The 25,145-nt window shown below is 37.4% G+C and overlaps 1 protein-coding gene across 4 annotated transcripts in view; it reads right to left on the reverse strand.

Moving 5' to 3' along the window:
- Window positions 1-203: 203 nt before the first annotated feature.
- Window positions 204-25,145, reverse strand: part of ECPAS (Ecm29 proteasome adaptor and scaffold) — a 92,983-nt gene continuing 68,041 nt past the window's right edge. For all 4 annotated transcript variants that reach the window (XM_037494526.2, XM_037494523.2, XM_037494524.2 and 1 more), the window contains 23 exons: window positions 24,221-24,335; window positions 23,491-23,559; window positions 21,765-21,882; window positions 21,299-21,466; window positions 19,216-19,295; window positions 18,407-18,512; window positions 17,304-17,351; window positions 16,371-16,492; window positions 15,565-15,715; window positions 13,870-13,935; window positions 12,915-13,004; window positions 11,902-11,968; window positions 11,259-11,350; window positions 11,112-11,178; window positions 10,718-10,909; window positions 9,945-10,153; window positions 9,050-9,093; window positions 8,763-8,955; window positions 7,326-7,464; window positions 5,609-5,714; window positions 5,347-5,435; window positions 3,325-3,396; window positions 204-1,934 (listed from right to left, as the gene is read on the reverse strand). In XM_037494526.2, the coding sequence (XP_037350423.1) occupies window positions 1,795-1,934; window positions 3,325-3,396; window positions 5,347-5,435; window positions 5,609-5,714; window positions 7,326-7,464; window positions 8,763-8,955; window positions 9,050-9,093; window positions 9,945-10,153; window positions 10,718-10,909; window positions 11,112-11,178; window positions 11,259-11,350; window positions 11,902-11,968; window positions 12,915-13,004; window positions 13,870-13,935; window positions 15,565-15,715; window positions 16,371-16,492; window positions 17,304-17,351; window positions 18,407-18,512; window positions 19,216-19,295; window positions 21,299-21,466; window positions 21,765-21,882; window positions 23,491-23,559; window positions 24,221-24,335 (2,543 nt within the window). In that variant the 3' untranslated portion in view covers window positions 204-1,794. The remainder of the gene's footprint in view (window positions 1,935-3,324; window positions 3,397-5,346; window positions 5,436-5,608; window positions 5,715-7,325; window positions 7,465-8,762; window positions 8,956-9,049; window positions 9,094-9,944; window positions 10,154-10,717; window positions 10,910-11,111; window positions 11,179-11,258; window positions 11,351-11,901; window positions 11,969-12,914; window positions 13,005-13,869; window positions 13,936-15,564; window positions 15,716-16,370; window positions 16,493-17,303; window positions 17,352-18,406; window positions 18,513-19,215; window positions 19,296-21,298; window positions 21,467-21,764; window positions 21,883-23,490; window positions 23,560-24,220; window positions 24,336-25,145) is intronic.

Genomic DNA, 25,145 nt, shown 5'->3' on the forward strand with positions numbered 1-25,145 from the left:
TACACTGCATTTTTGCCTATAAACAGTTTCCTAGGTCCTATAAATGAAAATCAGAGGTGACTTTGTGGAAAACACCAAGTCCTAAGTTTCTGAAAAACACCCAAAGCTGATTTTCACCAAGCAAAATCCATTTTAATTGGAAATCCATTCCTAGGTTTCTTAAAATTCACACTACTACTGAAACAATTATATTTTGTATCAGCGAAGAAATCTTTTGGTAACAAATTTTCACTTGTAAACCCCTTTTTCAATCAGAAGCAACCCCAAAACTCAGAACATATAGCCAAGTTTAGGTACTATTGACGGTACTGTTTTTAAGAACTGAATAGCAACTCATTTGTGAGTTAGGAAAGGAATTTTAGTGAATCTGAGGTGCACGTGAAAATGGGGGTGGAGAGTGGTGGGGGGTGGGATGGTGTGTAGGTCAGGGGAGTAGAACCAAGGAATCAAAGTATATCACACATAGTAAGAGTATGCATTATTTCACAAAACATTTATTTCAGCTAATGATTTTACATTTTCTACATACACACACACACACTCTCTCTCATCTGGGTCACAACGCAAAAAAGGATTTTTAACTATGCGTCACAGTCCAAAAAGCTTGAAATTGGCCAATAGAGATCACCAAAATTAATAAACATGGAGTTTCTATCTTGGTGTTGTCAATAAGGGGTCAGTATTGAGTGTAAGCGCATTTTCTGCTTGGAATCCAGGAGAAGCTAGGAGTTCTTGGTGTATCATAAACATTTACATTAAACAAGTTTTCCCCCCTTGCTCTGCATCCTTACTTAGGCAGGGGTGTGAGCTGTAGAAAGAAAGGAAGAAACCCTGCAATTATTTTGAGTGGTATCACATTATTCCCAGATGGCTAATTAAAATGCTTTCCTTTCTCTCCTATAGCGGAAAAGAGGGTGGAAAATTTTAAGTTGGCTTTACAGCTTTGAGATTATAAATGGTCTAAACCAAAGCAGTTGTGATTTTGGTTTTTGGATAGGGTTTTGCTAAATATGCAACCAAAGATAGATAGAATGAGCACCCTTGTCCTAATCTATTTTCATCTGCCTGTAAAAGGACAATCCGAATGATCATGTGACTGTATTCTCCCTCTCAACCTGTGAAGACGCTAAATAATCATTTCTAAAAGTCAATTATCTAAACTAATGACAAGACAATATTCAGCTCCTGTGGTGCTGAGGTAATGGGTGGGTTTGGTAAAGGCTAGTGTATGCACCTTATCTTAGGAGTTTCTCAGGTCGGCCAGGGTTAGCACTGATCAGGAGCAGGTTGTAAAAGAAAGCATCACCAGGCAAGTCTTCAAACACCTGGGGTTTGGTTTTGGCACAGACTCATAAAGGAAATTGTGTCATCTCATAGACTATTTCTTCAGGTGCAAAATAAGGGGGTTAAATGAAGTGATTACAGGTCCCTTTCTGAAATAATTTTATTTAATTTGGATGCAGTTGTAAGATTTTTATCCAGCGTGCTCTGCAACTTTTGTCTGTCAATTCATTTAATAACAGCTTTCTTTCTTTTAATAACTGTGTCAGTTTCATCTACAATCACCTCTCAAACATTCGAAGTTCCATTAAGTTCACTCAGCTCAGCTATTTTGAAAACATCGAGTAAAATAAAGCTAATAAGGAACAAAATTTAAGGCATTTTTTTTTTTTATTTCAGCCAAGGAATGATGCATGCTACAGATTAATCTTTACTTTTCCCACTTCTTTTCAAAGAATACCACCATTTCAACCCCAATAAACATGGCACTTGTTTGTTTCTTCCCCTTCTAATTTATTCCAGATTTTCAAGTGTTTTCTTCAGTAATGATGCTTTCTCCTGCAGTTCAGGTCTGCTGTCTGTCTCCATAGTTGCTAAAGATTCAATTAGGAGTGCTCGGCATTCAGATGTCAAACTTTCCCACTGTTTAGATTCTGAATAGGAAAAGAAAGGGGGAGGGAGGGAAGTCCTTATAGAACAAGCAAGCAAAAAACAATTAGAATCATGCTTTCTGCTTTTCTTCCATGGAATCTATCCCCCAAATAAATGCAAAGCAACCCCTTGATAACAGGACAGTCGATAATGATCGCACGTTCATAGTTGTCTCAAAACCTGATTGGTGACAAAACCCTAGAAGCATATCAGGGAATTTCATCCCCTTACTCCAGTACTGGTGGGACAAGGGGAAATGAGAGATACTGAAGCAAAAAGAGAAGTGAGAAGTATCACAGCAAAACACGGGTAACAAAAAGTCATTTCAATAACTAAAAGCTTCTTTATAATAAGATACGCTCAATAAAAATATGATGAACAAATTTCATAATTGTAAAAACATCAGAGAATATATATATGGAAAATTTTGGAAACTCAAAAAATACAAGCAGAGCCTAAATGTTTATGAGGTTCTGTAACTCTAAAGCTATTTCAAACAAGTTATTATTTCACCTTTTAGCCTCATTTTCTGGCAAACCGAAAATTCAGTGATATAACTAAGTGCCTAGCTCTTTTATTTAACAAGGAAAAAAAGGGATTATAAGAAGTGTAGTGCTAGCAGGTCCAAAAGGCCTGTTTTATGGACTCTAGGAGAGGTGATTTTATTGCTAAAGCAAAGATACAGCGAAGCAGAAGGAGCAAATAACTAAAAGTCAAAAGAAAACTAGATTCATTTCCCCATCTTCACTACCTTCCCCAATGTTAATCCACAGAGTTAAAGAAAAAGAATAAAGACGGCTTCTTTTGAAATTGGTAATAGACACACTCATAGAGAAAATGCCAGCAGTTTTCCATTCATACAACAGACACATTAGAAGAAATCTGCTTGTGGCTAAGACGGTTTAAAGAAAGCAAGCTGGGGTGGGGAGGGTAAAAAATAAGATTAAGAAAATCGCCATCAAAAAAAAAAAAGAAAAAGAAAATCGCCATCAAATTTGATGAGTAATTGTCAAAACGTTTTTCCAACTCCACTTTTCAGTGTGTCGGTCTGTTTACTTAGATGTATACAATGAACTCTACTTTGCCACTGTTGACCACAATCTATAATTAATGAAGATTAAATCAGGATCTACAATGGAAACAAAACTGTAGTACTGTGAGATAACTAGAGCTTCATAATACGTTAAACGTATATAAAATAAGAGTACCAAATTTAAACACTTGGTAAAATTTAAAGAATTTAGCTTTGTACATTCCACTTGCATATACCTCTGTCGATCTGTATTCTAGATTGTATGATTATTAAAAGCAAAAATGAAACCAAAACACTCCTAAAACATACATTACAAAGAGTCTTGGCTTTTCCTCTGACCAGAATTCTCAAAAACTCACCTTCAAGTTTTTTAAGCAGTAATTCTATCACAGATAAAGCTTCTGTTCTCACAGATGAGTAGGTCTTATTTTCTAAGGAGAAAAATAATATAGTTCACATTACTTGTCTTATGATCTTTACAGATAGAAACTCTTAAGACTAAATTAGTGTTACTGAAAGAACAATGTTCAGAAATTATAAATTCAGGGAAAGATACACCTGTTTTTAAGTAAGGTTAAAAGGTTATCTTATATGATACTTGAAAAACTTTAAAGAGTACTTTAAAGGTGAAAACCAAAACACACTATCCAAACAGTCATCTTCATATGACACCTAAGAAAGGACTTAAGGTTTACATGACTCTCCTCATTTTACCAAAGAACATTACACAACCCAGGGTTTACATCAACTCAGAGATAGCTGAGACCCTGCACAGACACACCTCTTGGCTGCCAGTTCTTTATCCAAAGGCACGCTACCTCCATGAATTGTGACAGAAATATGCTTCCTTGGTATCTACTCTAATTTCTAGTTCACGGTAGAATTTTGTGCATAAAAAATTAATAACCAAGTCCAAGGCAAGGGGTAATGATGAGCTTTAACATCCTGTGATACTACAAGGACGTGCTTAAAAGGATGACAGAGACCTGCCAAGAGGACACGGAAGGCAGCTTGAAGGGGCTTCCCTAGTCAAATCTCAGTCAATCTGAGCAACAAATGAAAGAAGGAATATAATGCATTATAAACCAATGGGGCGGGGGGAGCAGGGGAATCTATATATTCACATTGATGATAGATAAATAAAGACATAAGGAACAAAGGAAGGATCCTGCTTCCGATAGGATGCCAACTGCCAAATGGCAAATGTGGAGGAAGTGCCAGAGTTAGAATATCATCTTAGTAAAAACTGGTTCAGGGAAAAACCATTAATGCATGCTAGGTCCAGAGAAGACATTTTGAAGAGGAGCAGTATTTTTTGCATGTCTTAAAGTGTCTTCTCCCAGACTACTTATTAGATGCAGTTTTCAAGAGAAGCAGGTTATTTGAATGGTCTTTAAGCGTGTTACCATGGCTGCTTATTAGACACAGAAGGGAAAAATAGTAACTGTACAGCAGAAAAAATTGAGTAATACCTTGACCAGGTAAGCAAAATTAACATCGCCAGTGAAGGCAGATGGACACTGTGTGCCTCTTGATGTGAGAGGACACAACATCACTTATGGTGTATGCCAACTGGGAACTCATAACCTGGATCTAATCACAAGGAGACATCAGACAAACATCAAATGAGAAACATTCTGACACATTCTAATTTTAAGGGGAAGGTGGTAATGTTGTCTTTTCTTCAAAATTTTAAATGTTCTACAAGACAAAGACCGAGAAAATGTTCCAGGCTACAAGCAACTAAGAAAATAGGAAAATTAAATTCAGTAAGTGATCCTGGACTGAATTTCCTAATGGAGAGGTAGGGGTAATTTTTGTAAAGAACATTACTGAGTCAACTGAAAATGTAGAATATGAATGGTAAAAATTTGATTAAAATACAAGGTTAACAATGTAATACCACCAAAGCTGATGATGGTACAGTGGTTACATAAAAGAATACTAACTGAAGAACTTGGAAGTAAAGGAGGATGAGGTAAGCAACACCCGTTCAAATGGAGCAGGAAAAAACTATGCACACAGAAGTGCGCACGATAAACCAAATGGAGAAGTGTTAATAGATGTCTCTGAGTAAAGAATACACAGACACAATATGTACTGTTACTACAACTTTTGTGTAGTTTGAAATTATTTCCAAATGAAAGTTTTTAAAAATACCTGTTACAAGGTTTTCCTAATCTAGGCCTAAAATCCTAAATCAAAGTTCCAGGTTAAAATATTAAAGCTTAGGGGAACATATTGAATATACTAAATAAAACTGTTCAATAGTTGCTCCATAAATTTAATTCCTAGCACAAGGTAGGGAATATTATTTGAAGCTTAGATCCTTGAGTTTTTAAAACCAGGACTCCTTATCAATGTCAGTTTAATAGGCTCACCTAAAGAATACGTGATTGCTTTACAAGTTTCAAGGAGAATTTCAGTCAAAGCCTCAGGATCTGCATGCTCTTCTTCTAAAAGCATTAGTCTGTACAAACCAGAAAGCAAGATACAAATGTTACTAAAAAAATTCCGAAACTTTCTGGCAGAAACAATTTCTATTCCATATATCTTTTCATGATGTCAGTTGTGAGTTTTAAATTTTACAAGACTTCCACTGATAATATGTAAAATAAATGACTGAATCATAAAGCAAATTACCCCCGAAAAAAGGCATTCATTGACTGCAGGACTCCTAGCTGCACTTTCCATGTGCTGAGTTTTAGCCGTTCACACATCAGTTTGCACAGCTCCTGGCGATAACAACCTGGAGTGGGGAGGAAAAGCAACAGAATCGGACAAAGTAGGACAGAGAATGGGAAGGAGCAAGACACAAAGTAAGTGAGGGGTAGACACGGGTAGCCAAGAACAGAGAGGGGTAGAGGGACAGGGAAGGAGGGTTAGGGAGAGGAAGGAAGAGAGGGAAAAAATAAAATAATAAATGCCTTTAATTAAAGACCAAAATTTCCCCCAAAAATCCCTAAACAAATTTCCCCAATAAAAACCACTCCCACCTCCCATCCCACCCAGCCCCAACTTAAGGTCCCAATATAAATGTTCATAAATGATCACTTCCAAGGCAATATCTTTCTCCAAGGAACTGACACAACATTTTAACCACATTCCTGCTTCCCTAAAAAACACCCTGAATGACGGCCAAAAAAAGGAGAACTCTGGAGGTCAGGAGTTCCTCTCTAGACAGTCACAGGCTTCTTACAAGTTGTTGGCTTACCAAGAGTCAACAGTGTTTTACCCCAAACCTGTTAGGCCAACTGGACTTGTTATTACAATTATGTAATTAACAGTATGCTAACTAATGAAACAGGAATATAAAACATAACAAAGAAGCCATTTTTTAAATGCTGTACAATTTAGGACAGTCAAAACAAATGAAGTCGGCTAAAGATCTACAAGAATTCTACACTTGAATTGCTTTGAGAAAGACTGTAAATTCTTCCTTTGCTTTCAAGAGACCAAGCCGACACTGTAGATGATACATTTTCAGTAAGACGTACAGGAGAAACCAATGTGGAACAGTCAAATTCTCCAAGACCTTTCAAGCAAAAGCTAGTAGTCCTGATGATGTCAAACATGAGGACTTCCACTTCACTCCAAGAAAAAAGAACACAAAATTTATAGTATGTCTTGGAAAATTCTTTCTATACATAGTAAATATACTTTTTAAAGTCCACACAAAGGTTAGCAAGGCTCATTAAGTCTGATTTAAGACATAACCAATCACAATCAATAATACTCTTCACAAATTTCAAGAATACCCCACCAATAAATTCTGTGGATTCCTCAAAATAGAGCATCATAAAGAAAGGTAACAGCATTCTTTTTTATAGTCAAACAATATATATAAAACATATCATGGTTGTTACGGGCTTAACTGTGTTCTCAAAATTCCTATATTAAAGTCCTCACTCCAAATGGAATGTGACTGTACTGGGAGACAGGGTCTTTAAGGAGGTAATTTGGGTGACCTCTAATCCAGTATCAATGGTGCCTTTTAAAAAAAGGATATTAGAACACAGACATGGGTGGCTATTTACAAGTCAAGGAGAGACATCTCAGAAGATGATAACTCTGTCAACACCATGATCTCAAGACATCTAGTCTCCAGAATTATGAGAAAATTCCTTTCTGGTGTTTAAGCCACCCAATCTGTGGTACTTTGATATAGCTGTCCCAGCAAACTGATACAATGGTGAGTGAGATTATCTGCTGATATAGGAATAAAATTTATATTGGACATTTCACTATTACTGAATCAGGCTGTACAAGACAACAATAACTATAATTTATCATGCAAAGCATCTTTGCCCTCACTAAGGAACCTCTGATTACTTCTTCAAATGCAGTTTCAGGTACTTACGTTGGGTCTCCTCATTTCGAGGCCAGGCTTTGCCAAGACTCTCAAATGCTCCCAGCAAGGAGTCCAGCTGGAGCTCCTTTTCCTTCTCATTCTCATCCTCATTTTTGTTAGTCCGGACTCCAATGCTTTCAGGTGAGTTCTAGGACATGTCATAGAAAGGACGGCAAAAAGTAAAAAAAAAAAATTTTCAAAGTTGCAGGTATACACTGAAGGTACCAGAGTATGATATGGTAACCAAGAATTAAAAGCTAAATTCTCTGCTAAAATGCTAAATTAAATGCTAAATGATTTTTGCAATTTGTAACAAGAACACTATACCTCTTTAGTAAATCCTTTAAGAAATCTGTGAGCAAAGTAAGAAAAAATAATGTATATATAGTGTTTTGAACTCAACATAACAAAGACTTGCACTATAATCATGAAATTAAAGAGGAAGAACTCATCAGTAAAAATCTAAATCCAAATTCTTCCTTAATATATGAGTGAAACAGAGGCCAAAAAGTGACTTGGCCAGTTAGCTAGTGATGTAATCAAATTAAAATGCAAGCCTCCCAAAGCCACACACTGTATTGCATGTAACAGAAATTACACGTTCAACATTGTTTTATTAAAAGAAAACAACTGCAAATTAGCAGGAACATAAGAAATAACATTATTCAAAATATTTCATCTTTCACAAATAAACAGGTAAATGATACCTTTTTTTCTTTGACTCAGTACTCAACCTTTAAAAACAAATATTTCATTTTCCAAATAAAATCAAACACCAAAGTCCCCGAATATATGGCAAAGGCAGTCAACAGTGACACAGTGCGTTCCGTCTTCACTCTAGAAATGACTGGGGTGGCTTCTGTTCGTGCTCACAGGGTTAAGTTTAGTGTGACTATGACAGACAGAGTTCATTCACTCCACCATCCACTCTGCCCTTCTGCCACAGCGGGCAAATAGGAGCCTGGAATGAAGACAACCTTTCCTAGCTTCATCTGCAGCCAGTGTGGCTATGTGGCTAAGCCAACGGGCAAGAAGTGCAAGTGCTGTGGAGAAGTTTCCAGAAACTGTCCTTAAGAGAAAACTGTCAAGTCCACTTGGATCCTTCATCCTCTCTTCATCTTCTCTGCCACCTCCTGTCTGCAATGCAGCTACACTGTGGACCACGAAGACAATGGCTACATCCCAGGGACAGCAGAGCTGGCAGCTGTAAAGAGCCAGAATTCCTAAACTATTATGTGAGAAACAAACTTCTCTTGTGTTTGAAGCTGCGGCACTTTGGTGTTTTCTGCTATTTGCAGTTACACTTATTCTAATAAATACACTTATTACACTTATTCTAATAAAACAAGCAAACAGGACACAGGAAAATCTTTTCTTCTTTTTCTTTTTTTTTTTAAAGTTTTCTAAAGCATAAACCAGACCTGAGAGGATAGAGATGGTCATTACCTTCTTGATGAGAGGTATGACAATGTCAGAAAACTCCTGAAATCTGTCTTCTTTGGTGGCCTTCAAGACATCTGCCGCACAGCTGATAGCTACAATCTTGTACTTGAGGTTCTCTTTGCAACACTCCTTCAGAACAGCTTGGAGAATCTCATCTATGCTGGGTTGATTGGGCACAGGCTTTTCCAGCTCTGCACTACAGGATCCACACAAAAGCATCAGAACAATTAATGAAGGCTGAGCTTTCAGGTTCAGTTTAAGAAATAGAATCTTCACTGAAAGAACATTACCTGCAAGCTGTCACCACACAGGCAATGGCTTTCAAGAGCTCCTCCTGATGGGATGAAACATGAAGAAATACCATTAAGCACATGTGTCTCTGGAATATTCTCCTGCAATGACTACAGTTACCTCAGAAATATTTAATAATTACGACTTCAAAAATTAACCAATCCCATCTTCTCTTTAATGCACTTAACTGTTTAACAAGCACTTCAAAATAGTTCTACTCCAAACCAGAGACAGGACAACTATATTCATTTCTATAAAGAGCTAGAGAACTGACTTGCCCAAGGTCACTCAGGTAGATGTGCACCCACGTCATCTGACTGAGTCTTCCTCCTAAGTTCAGTACTTCTACAGTACTGGCTTTTACTACCAACTTACTATAGACTTTTACAAAACCAGATAGATCCTTGTATGTTGCCACAATCTCATGTTCTCACTGAGTGCTCACTGTTAAGTACCATACTATTGCCCTCATATAAAAATGACTTGTATGAATTCGTATGTCCCGGAGATTGGTATTCTCAGCTCTAGGATTAGATGTAGCTTGCCTTGCTACTCAATTTCACATACACCTGATTCTGATCATCCATTGGTCAACTGGTACAAAATGGTGAACTCTTAAGTTTAAGACTTAGCTTGGAAAGCTGGGCATGATAAATAAAATCAATCCTCAGCATCACCACACATATTCAAGGACACGTGGGTTATTTTGATGACATATACTTTATCAGGCAAAGTTACCCAAATTTCCCCATTGGCTATGAAATCTGGCTCACAAAAACAATTCATCAGAATGAAGTTCCACAAAGCCAGGTTATTTTTCTAGAAAAGGAAAAATGAAGTCATAATCCTTTAAAGGATACCTTAAATTCAACTGGGCATGCATGGTTCCTTTACCTTTCCTGCCCATGTTCTTCCTGCTAGGCCTTGCAGTAATGCAGTCAGTATCATTCCCAGATATGGAGGTACTAGGGAGCTGGTTTGTTTTGCAATCGATGCCATGGCAATTGCACCCTGGGCTTTCATTTTCCAGGACTGAGACTGTAAAGCCTTCTGGGTAATGGTAATCAACTCCTGCAGGTACAATCGAATGCCACCAAAGGAACCTATATGATGAAAAGCAAAATTAAATAATGTTTAAATGACAAAATAAATTAAACTGACTTTTCCCCCTAAGTTAGAGACCATTAGGCTAAAGCAATGATTCTCAATGGTATTATCACACCACTCTCTCAAAGAGAGGAAGGGTGAGGTATGGCAACTTATCTTTGCAACAGAAGGGCTCTATGAACTTGGGTATGTCCACGAAAGGATGTTATGAAAATGTCACCATCCATTAATATGTATCAAGGTGAAAAACACTGCTAAGACATACTACTCTAAAATAATACTCGAAGGTGACACAGAATCACTGTTTTACTCTCATCTAAGATAAGTAAAGCTTTCCTTTGCTTGGACAGAGCAAAAGTATTGCTCACACACGCAGCCATGAGTGAAAAGTTCTGAGCGCCAACCTTGACAACCCAGTTGTTTGGATAGGCTGCAAACCAAATGGGATACATGTTAAGGTCCTTGGAAAGTAACTACAGGAGTTTCTGAATAAAGAGTATGAATAAAACATCCAGATGTGATTAAACAACAGACTTGACTCACAGGCATTATTTACTAACCAGGGACATTTTCCTGCCATACTTCAGTCCATAAGTTACATTCTTCTTTTTCAGATTTCTCCTCATCAGCAATTTCATGCATGCCTAGAAACGCCAAAGGCAGAACTTCCTTGGCATGGTTCTTCAACACATCAGGGCTGTACCGTCCAATAGCATGAACAGTCAAAGCACAAGAGGTCTTGTAGATGGGTTCTAAACAGTAGCAAAGAGAAGCATAATCTTTAGAGATGATCTAAACAGACGAATGCTCAATTTGCACCACAGAAAACAGATAAATAGATAATTAGAAATGTTTCTAGCAAACTACATAAAATCACAGAGGATAAGATTTGAATTTTTTGTTAAATTATAACTTCTAAATTAAAGATAATATGAAATAGAGGAGAGAGGATACCTTCTTTCTCCATATACCAGCCATTGAGCTTCTGCAGGAGTTTTTCAGTGCTGCTATCCCGTGAGGTCTAAAAAAAAAAACAAGCATCATCATTTCATTGTAATTATTACAGTGTAATTACTTAGCTACATTAGAAATTCAACTCACCCGAACTAAATGGCCCATGGCAAATGCACAGGATTTCTGAATTACACTGTTCCGATCTGTCAGGCCACTAAGCAAAGCACTCATAAGTTTACCTGTCAGGAATATGGAAGAAAAATCTGATACCTGGTTGACCAAATGTCCTGCTCTATTCCGAGGATGAAAACAAACTTAACTCTGTAATTAACATCTTACTTACTCCATGAAAGTCTAGATCCCTTTTATGTTACATTTATACTATCCACTTGCTTCCCTTTGATAGACATAAAATTAAAAATAATTTGTGTCTAGACTATTGTAGGGGAAGTTGCAAAAATGAGAACTAGCTACATAAAATTCATTAAACCCATGTAGAAGCCAATACAGTAGAGAAAAATGCTCATGCAAAAAACTAGCAATAAACAGCAAGCAAATCTACATGGCAGATAATTTCACCTCCATGTACCACTGTACATCAAACACAAAAAACGGAAAACTTGCTAAACCTGATAATCACTGTGCCTCTTGCAAATAAAAAGGGAAGAAAAGGAAAAAAGCATATAGTATTACAAGTGTGTCTAAAAGATAATTATTTTTCCTTTTAAAACTTTGTCACACAAGGTTTGAGGACACAAAAATATCACCAGCATGGTTCTGACAAACTCACCTGAGTAAGGTGTAAGGTCCTGGGGACACTGAGTAGTTAATGACACAATGACGCTGGCACAGCCTCCCTACAAGGTTACAAAAGCAAAGGTCTAAATGTGATGGTCACAATGCTTTGTCTATCAAACCATGAAGCTGAACAGACTCTCTAGGATTCAATTATAAAGAGGAACACTCTCCTATCAAATTAAAATGCCAAGATTTTTCTCAAGACCTTCAGCATGGAAGATGCATACTCTGCTACACTACAAGTAAAAAAGAAAATTGATACAATTTTTCAGGAAGGCACCATAAGTCATCGTATCCACCTTTGTTCTAACATCGCCAGTTCTAAAAATTTAATAAAGGAAATAGCCTTATATATGTCAAAAGACACTCATTTCATGCTTTGTTTAAAGCTGAAAACAAACTTGATGTTACTGGATGGATTATCTACGCAATAAACTACTACATGGTCGTTAAAGGAGAGACCATAGAGGGCAAATGTATAGAAGAGTCCAGGAAGAAACACTTGGAAACATTACCATCAATTATCGCTAGGTGTTAAATTACAGACAATTTTTAGTGTTCGCCTAAAAGTAGGGGATTTCTACTAAAATCTTTAAAGGTAAGCATTAATTATTTCAAGACAAAAAAAAAATTGAGGTGTCTGTTTTAAAGAGTGGGGTGGGGAGCTAATCATTCCCTAAAAAACACACCTGGGGGTTGATGAGGCGTGAACAGCCCCACCAATAACCAATAATGAACCAAGAGAGAGCCAGCATGTGCAGGGCAACCAGTGGAGAGAGAGAACTGCATTAATAAAGTAAGACAATATTCACTAAGTCCCATGTTTTATTTTCTGAATCAGTTACATGTTTTAAGTTATGAGTACAGTCATGATAACAAAAGTGACTATAAAATAATATTAGGTTTTACAGAAAAATAAGAACTTCAAACATGATGGCTATTCTATTTTCGTGGGCAAAACCAATGAAGTTGCAAATTCCTCATTTGAAAAATATACTTACTTACCTTAGTTCCAAGACCCACACCACTTCTGATCAGCTCACATAATCTAGGAACTAGCTCACCCAGCACCGACACATCAAGATATTGCAGGCACTTTTGAAACAAGAGAACATAAATATAAAGTTAACCTTAACAAATACTTGTACCCCATCTCCAATTAAAAACTGTTAAATATGTACCCACTAGATTTCACATTCAATTGAAAAATGTTAAAACCACCATGTATTACACACACAAAAAAGTATTCATCAGTGTTCAACATTCAAAACAAAAGAAAAGCAATTATTGTCAACTTCTTAACAAAACTGACCATATTGCATAATGCAGTGATATAAATCCTATTATTAATGAACGTATCTGCAGGTGTTCACTATTTCCTTAAGCTTTCTATTTCTCCCAATAACCCAATTAAGATACAAGGTCCACAGACCAAATTTTGGTAATAGTCTCCCAGTAGGCACCTAAATTACCGATTTCTTTTGCCCAGCCTTATGATTTGCTTAGGAGAAGAGTTGCCAGTAACTAACAAGCTCTCAATTAACCACTACTGGCTAAGCATGGCAGTCAGTTTTAATGAGTTTAGTAATTTCTAAACCAAACTCCACAACTTTGGAACTTAGAACCTCAGAGCCAAGCAACTTTCTACAAATCCCCTCCCATAACTTAAACAGCAATTTTAAAACAACAATTTTCTTCACCAATCTATGGTACCCACTTCACTGAAACCTTCCCAGTTCCTCCCAAAGATAACACTCAAGCAGAGGTGAAATCTGAACCTTTCTAAACAGGCAGGCCAAAAGAAAGATAGGTCAAAAGAAACATATTAAAAGAGAGATCATTTATGTTGTTATCCTGTGCAACACCAATCCGGACTAATGGATTTTAGTATTTGTAGCCTGTGGAGTTTGAACAATCACATCCTAAGGTGAAAAACAACATATTACATGTAGGTACTGACCATGTTGATCGTTTCCATCATGGGAGAGGATTTGGCAGCGCTGAGTCGAGCACTATCCATTGCAGCCTAAAGAACACAAATTCAAGTCACTGAGCAATTTAAGGACCCCAAGGACACTCCCCTAATAGGGATTCATTTCAAAAATGAATCTTCTTATAATATACAAAATAACAGAGTCACACATAAGTCTGACTCTAATTTCTTTTGACCATGACTCAACCATTTACCTGTACAGGGAGCATCTCACCACAGGTTACAAATTCAGATGATACTGAGAAATTGACTGCAGTTATAAATTAACAAGTATTCCACCCTTTGTAAGTCTCAGACTCTCCACCCACTAGATGCAGGAATAGACTAAATAAATTTCTAAGGTTTTCTAAGCAATAAGAAAAAAGTATACATTTACCGCTTCAATTCTGTAAAAGGCCTTCATATCTACAATGATATTTAAGTTTAACAACTACCCTAAAGAAAAAGTTAACACAACTCAGACATCCTAAGAAAAATCGTATGGCATACAGAAGTGGTTTGCCTATGGTTGCAAAGTCTGGACTAGAATTTATGTTTCCTAATTGTCAGCACCTAGAAAACATGTTATAAGAAGCCAGGAAGGGAAATGTCTTCTGCTACAAAAAAAAAAAAAAAAAAAAAAAAAAAAAGGGAAGAATGATGAATGTAGAAGAAAACAGCAATAGCAGAGGCAAATGGGAAAGAAAACAAGTTATCAGAATTTACGCAAATTTAAAAGTTAAATAGTGAACTGAGGGAAAAAATAGCAATATATATTCATGGACTTGATGATACTAATAAAAATAAACATAAAAACATAAATAAGTCAAGTGCAAAAATAGGCATCAAATAGAAAAACACAATTTACAGAATAGAAATGGCTAAAACAGTGTGAAAAGACACTGGAAACAGTAATGGTAAGTGTAAACCACAACAAAAAGATTCTTGCTTATCAGATTAATGTTATTCAATGTTGGCAAAGGTGTGAAGAACACGGAACATTCATAACTTTTAAAGTCAAAATCTCCCACAAAAATCAAAACCACCTATTGTAGGACTAATCTTCATGCACTGAAAAGAATGAGGCAGATCTATATACAGGTATGATACATTGCTAACAACAAAAAGTAAGTCACGGAACAATCACAGTGCGATTCTACTTTTAAATTAGTATGTTTGCTAAGCTTTGCAGCCTCGAACTACGAAAGAATTTGAAAACACGCAGGGAACTGTTAACAATAGGCACTCCTCAGAAAACAGGGGAGGTGGATTCCTAGGAGATAACTTTCTGCTCTATTGATTTCTCACAATAAATGATGTGGGCCATGCCAAAGTCTAGAGACAAATCCTTTTTACTTGCAGAAGATAAGTTGTCCATAAAAAGATTCTGAAAGTATAGACCCACACTTCAAAAAAACAAACAAACAAACATGTATCAAAAAACTATGTTAAATAAACGTCAATGCATTTTTGGGTAGAAATGTTACTTTCATACAATTCACAGAGTAATATGAAACTCTTCTTCCTCCCCGCCCACAAAAAAACATCCTGTGTGTGTGACACACGTGAGCTGGAATCATGGGCTTGCCTAAGGCCAATGAAGGATCTTCCAGAAGCGCCTCAGTACCTTAACAGGGTTCTTCCTCCACAGTATTTACCAATAAGCCTGTGCTTCCAACTCACCTTTTCTTGGTCTGTTGCCCGGAGGCTCAAATAATTGAGAACTTGGGGTTCCAATACACTTAAGGATTCCAGAAGAGCTGGGATGAGTTTTGGTGCATGTGGTTTCAGCATGGCTCCTGCACTTTTGCTGATCTTCACAAGCGTGTTAATGCTACAGACACACAGAACACAACTCCTGAATCTTCGTAATGTAAGCATGAAGCACTACAAATTTAATCATGGGGATGGTCTCCTATTTATCCCATTCGGGAATATGATCCTTTGGTTACAGAGCCTGGTATTAGCACTGTTTTTTTTTCCACTAGAAATTTTCTGGCATATATGAAAGTAAAGATACTCAGAAATAAAATTCTGGGTATTCTTCACCCAGCTAAACAATCGGCAACCTCTGGCCAACTGTGTTCTCATCTATACCTCCTCCATACATGGGCATACTTTTTCCCCTGCACTGAATTATTCTGAAATATTATGAAGTAGCATAACCAACAACCTTGGGCCTGTGGAGTAACAGGAACATGCCTGACTGGGACCCAAAGAGGTTGATGACAGTAAAATTAACACATTTACTCAAGGTGGTGGCAGAACGTTGGTCAAAATAAGGCTGTCAATAATAAGTCCCATGAGGATGTTTCTGTGAAAATGCTCTGACTCTCAACTTTCAACAATTGGTCTTGGGCTGCCTCCATGGAGTCCCCTCAACTCACTTTCCATACTTTCAAGAATCTAACATTCAAAGAAATCTAATTCCCACCACATGGCTAGGGACTAAGTAAATTCAACACATTCATTTATCAGCTGATTCACACCTGAGGGCTCGAACTTCTGTTACAGGACTCATCATTCCTTTGTCCAAAAGGCAAGGCAGAAGGACGGCAATGGTTCGCTGGCCAGCTGCACCTTTGGCAGGGTCACACATTTTCACACAAACCTCACATACAAAGAGCATAGAAATTAGTGAACCAATCTCTCATCCAATAAAGAATTTACCTGACAAAAGAATTCCTATTTCTCATATTCATAGAAAAAAATTAAAATATGACACTACAGAGAGAAACAGAAGAATGAGATCTGGGATTGAGTTCTGTCTGCCAATAACTAAACAGAAATTTTGGTAATACATTTTTTACTTTTTAAGTTTTGGTCTTCTAATCTGTGACATAGGAAACAGTTAAAGACGAAATGAGAAAATGTATAAAAAGATTTATCATCATCATAACTTTGGGCAGCAGCAAAATACAGTGGTCAAAAACAAATCTAGTATGAGAAACACTTGGGTTAAAAGCTGGATTACTACTTACTAACAATGTGACCTATGGCAAGATTTATACAATTAGAATGTAGAAGTCCCTCACAGATCACAAAACCAAGTCCAAGTGGGAAATGAGTTTTAAAAAAGCTTGCCGATTTCACAGGCATATTAACACATAAACATAGCAATAGTAACAGAAAAGACAGATGCTGTTTGATCTAAATGAGTAATGTGTTCCTTAGGAATACATAAGAGAAGGCAAACTTTATCTAAAGGCGCAGATAAGCTCACCATTAAAAAGATATATATACATTATTAAAAATATCAGTGTAATACTATCCCCCACCAATTTCTCATTCATTGTAAGACCAGGGGGCCAATTACACTGTAACTAAATGTCATTTTATATGACCAAAAAAACAAGCCTTTTTAGTTATGGCACACAGAAATATGCCCCACTTCACCCCCAAAGTAAAATAAGAGTCTTCACCTTGCTTAGAGTTTTCAGAGCTAGTTCTGCTGCTTTTCGTACAGATTCCTAAAAATGAAAAAAGTCTGGCATCATGCAAGTTAGAGATTTTCATTCTCATCTACCCCACAGTATTTACGTGCCTGTGACTTTAAGCAGATTAGTAAAAAAAAAAAACCCTATTTTCAATACTAAGTAAAAAACAGTGTTTCACCAGGCTCATGAGGGAACATATTATCATACCATATATATTTTTTAATTACTTATGATCTATTTGGACCATACAAAAATATGGCTATTATGTTGTACAAACTAAATGCATTACAAAAGTAAATATGTAAAGATCAACATGAGGATTATGAAAGACTCTAAATCTCTAATGAATAAAGCAAAAAGAAAGGCAAAGATGAAGTGCCTAATATTAACATATCAACAGCTCTAACATTAGATTGCCCAGGAAAAATTTAGGAGGAACTGGTCACATTATTTGGGAATGCCTGATTCAGTTTATGAAACGGATCGAAGTAGAATTATTCAGGATTATTTCAAAACTGTAACTTGATCCTAATCGATAACATGAGTCTCCTCTGAAAGCAAATCAGGAGATGGCCATGTTTATTTTCTTTCTTTTTTTGTCAAGGTTGATGTTGGTTTACATTGTTTGTATTTTAGAAGTATAGAGTCAGCCTCTTCAAGTGTTGTTGCTGTACCACATCCACCATCAAAGCACCCACAGTTCATCCCCATTGTCCTCTGTGCTCTCTCCCCACCTTCCTCCACCCCTGCCCTTGCCCCTGCCTCCCACTACAGTAGCTTCAGTTCTATGGTCAGTTTGCTAGAGCTAGGTCTTAGTTTGGCTTCATCTGACCCTCTGTTTGGTTTCTCTACATTTCACATATAAGTGACACCATCCAGTAAAAGGAAAAGGAAAGGAAAGTCAATTCAATTTAGAGCTAAAGAAACCGAATCTTGCAACTTCACGACATATCAATACTAAAACTTTGGGGAGAAACTAAGATCTTAAAATTGCCTGAATATTGAATTTTGAAATCTGTAACATGTTTATTTTAACAATTTCAGTTTAAGCTATTCTATGAATAAATGCAGATTTATTTCCAAAATACCTTTATATCATCTTGTACCCTGAATAGAGTTTCCCAAATTTCTGGAAGTTTATCAATGATGTCGTCTAAGGGTCTTCCTCTCAGTAAATCATTCAAAGCTAAACAGCTGAAAATAAGCAATTTGATTTCAAATATATAATCAAGAAAGCTCAATACTTTACTGTGAAACATTCCTATCAAATAAGAGTATGAATTCTGCCTGTATTTCTAGTTCTAAGCCCCTTACCCCAAAGTAACAATGACTGTTCTCTCCTTTGTGCTGCAAATATACCAAAAGCATATGGCATTTACAGCCAACAAATGTCTGCTTCCTACAACTACAACACAATCTCTTTACATGACACATTCTTTTTTACTTACCAGTGTGCAGTGTACCCCAGGGCATACACCCCGCCAAATGCATCACAAGTAAGTACTGAATAAATATAAATTGTTTGTGTGTAAGAGAGAAATACGTTTATATATACACACACATATATACATACACATATGTGTGTGTGTGTGTGTATATATACATATGCTATCCCAGAAAGTCATGAGATTATACATTTATCATGTATATATATGTTATAAAATAAATCTTGATGCCTACCAATTTAACGAGTGATCTTCTATTTCTTTAATTTTATACTTACAAAAACGTAAGATAACTCAGGAAAACCTCTGACAAGTTTAAATGGCTAATGATAACTGTCTAACCTAGCAAGAAATACGCTTAATTGTCATCTTAATTTACTCCTTTTGCACAAAGTATAAAATTTGGACATATGCAGGAAAAAAATTTCAATTTGTATTTTCCAAAATGGTACCTGGATTCTCGAACTCGCCACATATTACTGGTAAGGTTCTTAATTAAATCTTGAAGAATTTCCTTTAAATACTTATCCACCTAATGAAAGCAAAAGGATAAAATTAAAAATTAAAAATCCATCAACAAATCATTCATCTCTCAACCACATGAATGTTTCTGTATATAACACATTAAGGGTCTCTCAAGGCCTCTCAGTCAACTACTCTTTCCCCACTTTGGTTGCTAAAATCTGCCAGAATAATCATTCTAAAATGCAAACTTGGTTGTCTTCAGTGGATAAGAATAAAGTTCAATCACCTGAGCATGGACACACAGCCCTCAGTGACCTATTCACTCTATAGGTCTCGATCCCATCTCAGCTCCATCCCCTGGCACATACTACCTACTCCTACCTCCTACTTGTCTGCCAGACTCCTACTTGCCCTTCAAGGTTCAAATCAAGTGCTCTTCAGAGAAGGCAGGCCCAGCGTCCTCTGCACTGCCACAGCACCTTCTTAAAGCACATCCTATCGACCACACATTAACTCACTATGCCACCACACTGAGACCTCAAAGGCAGGGGACACTGTCCCACTTGTCTCTGCATCACTACACCTTGCACAGTGTCTGGCACATAAAGAAGTATCATGACTGCTCAGAATAAAAGATGAGTTTAATCTTTTAACCCTCTGCTTTGTTATACAGTTACAAATCAGTAAGAACAAAACCTGGATAACAGACTCAGTTTTTATGCTGACCCAAAGAACCTGAAAACATATGGCTTCTCCACTTTTATAGGTAAGAGAGGTTTGTTATTCACACTCATACATAAGAAAATCAAGACAGAGTAGTAAATAACCTAAAATTTAACAAACTGATGTCTTTCTATTATCTGCGTCTCTAAATATTCTCCAGAGATGACACTGGTATCTTAGGAACATAAGCCTACACTCTGACTCAGATCTCTAAAGTCAAGGCCTATTAGATCTTGGCTGTGCCAATGGTACCAAATAATCTCCCAGAACAAATGAAACTCACCAAGCCTTCAAAGCTAAACCCTCCAGTGCTTACCACCCTGAACAGAAAATACTCAGATAGAAAGAAGCAGGAATGGCCACATCATGTGCAGGAACTGGAAAGACATGGTACTTAAAGTGGAACTATGGAGTTACTCAAGGATTTTATTTCAATAGGGCACAACCTAATTTGCATTTTAAAAAATCTTACTCTGATAACTAAATGAAGACAGACAGGAGAAAGGTCACCACCTGTTCATCAAGAAAGAACAGAGTGGATTCGGGAATACTTAGGACACGAGAGACAATTTGATACTGGATTTAACTGAGGGTGTGAAATGAGAGAGATAAAAATCAAAGATGACACCAAGTTTCCTGAATTGGGTAAACAAATGAAGAGTGAGAAAAAACAGGTATGGTTGTTTTATGTCCTGTTCCAGGCATGGTTAGTCTAAATTATCTTGGAACAACCACCAAGTGAAGATGCTAAGCAGGAGTGAGGTAAGCAAGTCGGGTGCACAAGACATGTCTGGGGTAAAACTGTAAGACTGGGAATGATCACAGTAAAAATGACATTCACGTGCCACTGAACTGATGTGCTCATCTAGAAAGAAAATAGAGAAAGCAGAAGGAACTCAGAGGCAAGCCCTGAGAAATCCTAGTATATAAAGATGAAGGAAATGTGAGGAGCAGTCAGATGACAGGAAACCAAGAGAGAAAATCATATCCAGAATTGTCTGCTTCTTTGTCCATCTCCTCAACTAAGCCAACTCCTCTCAGGCAGGAATGACATGACCTGTTCTCCACTGCATCAACGGCAAAGGACACACAGTACCCGTATCTATGACACACAGTATCCCACTGGTGTGAATATAGTGCCATTTCCTTAGCCAGCTACCATTGGCTGGTTTCCATTTATGAGATACCAAAAAAAAAATTGCCAGGAGCATCTTTGAACTGTGAAAGAAGGAAGACAGCAAGGAATGAAAGTTTGTTTGAACAGGTAAGTACACAAAGTAGAAAGGGAGATGAACACTGGCTTTAAGTCCTGAGTATAATCTCGGACAAGGGTTCACAGATACTTACCGTCGTTTTGTCGGTGACCAACGCGTTCCAAATACTTGTCATTGCCTGTCGGATGCCAAGGTTGGGATCAAACTGGTAGCGATAGAGACGAGGAACTAACTGAGGCAGAAAAGGTGTCAGCTGTTCTCCAGCTCTGGTAGCAATTACATTAAAACCAAAGGCAGCACCCTAAAAAACAGTAAGATAAAGAGACTCAGCTCTGTTATAGTAAGTTGTTAACATATTAGATATATGAAAATCACAAAGTTCTCCCTCCCAAAGTAGTCCCTGAACAGTTCAATTTACAAAGCACCCAGCTCTCCCAGTCAGTAATGGCTGTGTGGGGGTCTGGCTCTCTTTACTCACATACCTTTACAAACCACACAACACATCAACTACCAATGTCTGTCAGTGCAGCAGGCAACGTTTTCATGGAATGTCAAAAAAAAAAAAAAAAAAAAAAAGCTGTCCAGATATAGTAACTTACCTTCCTAGAGTTCCACATTGCATGATGGTTGGCCAAATTCATAAATTTATACACCAGATCTGGCTGACTAAGATCACTTGCCAGAGAACAAAGCTCCTTGTAAGTAGAGAGGCCCTGGCTTGGAAATAAACAAACAAAAAGTTTTTAGTATATCTCTACCTCCAGTCTAATAAAAATTACACCACCAATATTCCCAGGATATTTTAAAATTACATTTTCACTAAATTACTAGTACTGGATAGAGAGAGGGAACTGAGCAGAATATCCAGTCACCTAACTTGCTTATCAGCAGGCCTAGTGCAGACCTGGGCAGACCTGCCAGCCCGATGGAGGCGACATGCTCCACGCAGAAGGAGAACGGTGGCTCTGCAGGGTGTCGTGCACACATCTCTTTCATAATCATCAGGCAAGACAACTCTTGTCTCCCTAAGTCTTTTCTGAGCTAAAGGACCCCAATCCCAGTAACTTTTTTGAGACCTGTTAATTTGCCTCTGAGTATCTGCTCAAGTACCTGATCCTTTGCGTTAGTAATGTTGTGAAAGTTAGCACTTTTTAAAAACTCAGGAGTCTACAGGGAGAACAAGCAGAATGAAGGCTCTGTGAAACCAGACAGCTGTGGGCAAATGGCAAGGACAGAGTGAAGGGTGTGCCGAACTGCAGACAGCATGGAGTAGGGCTGTGTGGAGGAAGGCTGTGAGCTGCAGTTTCACCAGAGAAAATTTAGAGACAGGGCCTCCCCGGTGGCGCAGCGGTTGAGCGCTGGGTTGCGAAGCTGCCCGCAGCCTCTGCAGCGCAGGTTTGATCCCCGGCTACTCCCCGGCCACGGGCAGAGGGTCCCACATGGCATGCAGACTTCTCCTGCCACCCACTGCTCCCCTCAGCAGTGTACTTCGGTCCTTCTGCCTGCTCTGCTCCCCGCTCTGGCTCTGGTGAATTCTCTCACCATCCCGTGCTTCTGACTGTACCCAGTGCTTGTATAAATATATAAATAAATAAATCGTTGAAAAAAAAAATTTTTTTAAATTTAAAAAAATAAAGGGCTGAAAATTTAGAGGCAGCCCAACACCACAGCCACAATGGAATAATTATCAGATAAAGATAGTGAAGTTCTAGGCACTAATTTGAAATGCCAGGTTGGTGAACTCTAAGATAAAGACACCAAAAAGAGTTGCTCCCAACACAAAACAAGGTGCATGGAAGCTAAGTTGCCCTGCCTCATTGCCCCCTCAGAACTCACTGGCCAGGAACTGGCTAACAACGGCCCTTGCTCCGAGGTCACATCCTCCATAGAGCAGGCCACCACTGATAGAATCACTGACAGGAGGTAAAGCCTGCTAGGAGGACAATACACACTGGCACCTCAAAGCAGGACAATTCTGCAAGGCCACACCGGCCCTATTCCGGAGCCTCCAGAGGTGGGTATCTGCAAGAGGGCAGAGAGCAGTTCACCTCCTTTTTGAGCCATCAGCTATATCCTGCGTCCTCACTGCTCCTAGGGTGATAATCCCAGGGAAGCCTTCAATAAACTTTCAGCATATAAATCTCCCAACTCATAGGTCTGTTTCCCTGGAAACCCATTTGGTAACACTAGGCCTTTTCCATACAAGTTTTCTTTTTCCACTAACATACAGTATTTCTTAGAAAGATAGAAATCAACCTTGTGAGTGCTCTATTCACCAAACTAAAGATGCCTAAAATGACTGATCGATGGACTTGGCATACTTACCCATCTGGTGTTTTGCCAAGGCCTCCCCCTTGAAATACCACTGTCTCTCCAGAAACTTCATGTTTCACTCTAAACAAAAAGAACAATAATTTTAAATAGCCTCAAATTGTTCACACCAGTGTTGAACTACTTATTATTTACAAACTGATAAATTCAAATTCCTATCAAGTATCTATCATGTACAAAATGTGAAAGTCAACTAATTCTTTCCACAAGCCTGAAAATTTTAAAAAACAAATTCTAGAATAAACAAAGTAATGAAGTAACTGACATACAGGATATCTCATATAATGTTACACTGAATTAAAAGTGGTCACATCTTAAAATTTAGTCTCTCTACAAGGCAGGCAACATAAAGCAATGATCAATCTCTCATGCTCTTCACAGATCAAACTGTCAATGATAGGCAAGCTTCTTCTTCACATTGTAATTTTCATACCAACATATTATGGTATTTTTGCAACCCAATACTTTAACTGTCTTGGTTTATTCATTTTTCAAAGACTGATCATATAGCCATGTTTTTAAATAATAGTTTAGTTTCTGAACAGTACACACTACATAATTAAATTGCTATCTACAATGTAACAATCTTTGATTTGCAAATTAGAAAGAGATGCTTAATAAACAGGAAAAGAGAAAGCAGAATTTTCATTTATCCATTGCATATACTCAGTATTGCAAAACTTGCCCTATGTGTTTAAATCTAAAATTTTCAAGTTCACCATACCTTTTGCCAGTCATAAGTGTTTCTACAAGGGTAGAAACCAATTCCTGTTGATCTTGTTCATTGCCCAGTTCATAAACCAACCCAAGGCCTTTTGAGGCAACATCTTGGCTGAGTTCTACAGGAGAGTCAGACAGAAATAACAATACTTTAAGAAAAGTTTGTTTACTGGGCATCAAAATTTTTTTACAAGTTGTAACATTAACCCAAAATGATACTGAAGATATAAAAGTAAAATCAATACTAAATCCTCTCAGCAGACATAGCATTAAGGAGTTCCTGTAAGTGAGAACTACATTCATAGAAGAGCCTACTCACAAACTGCCTCTCTGTGCGATCCACAGTGCCAGAGGCTCAAGGACTCAGACCAGAGTTCAGTGAAACAGGTTCATAGAACTTCAGTTTCTTTTAAATCAAAGGCCAATACCAGACCACATATTTCAAATCATTTATAAAACAAAGGTGCTATCAATTCTTGAATACATCTGTGATATTTGCTCTCTTCTGGAATAAGGGGAACGAATCAGAAGCAGAAGAAAACCATTACCTAGTAGAGGTATTAAAGTGAAAGAAGCTTTCAGCTCCAGCTTTACTTTTTTTAATGTGGTAAACTGTAAATTATTTATTAATGAGATATCACAGAAAAGATCATTAATCACCTCCAAATATTTACAATGGTATCTGAGTTAATGGCAAGCTATGTGAATGGTATACTACTATTTCATGGAACATATTAACATACATACAAAATAAATAAAATGTTGGTTATGTAAGTAATACTTTTTAACCTCTATGTACTTAAATATTTATTTCTAAAAATAAAGCTATTCACTTATATAACTGTGATATTACCATACTTGGAATCATTTAACATTTAGTCCATATTCAAATTTCCCTCCAAACATCTTCATAGCTTCCCCCCGCCAAA

Source organism: Talpa occidentalis, unplaced genomic scaffold, assembly GCF_014898055.3.
Source record: "Talpa occidentalis isolate TD23 unplaced genomic scaffold, MPIMG_talOcc4v2.1 talOcc4.7, whole genome shotgun sequence".
In the NCBI taxonomy this organism is placed as follows: domain Eukaryota; kingdom Metazoa; phylum Chordata; class Mammalia; order Eulipotyphla; family Talpidae; genus Talpa; species Talpa occidentalis.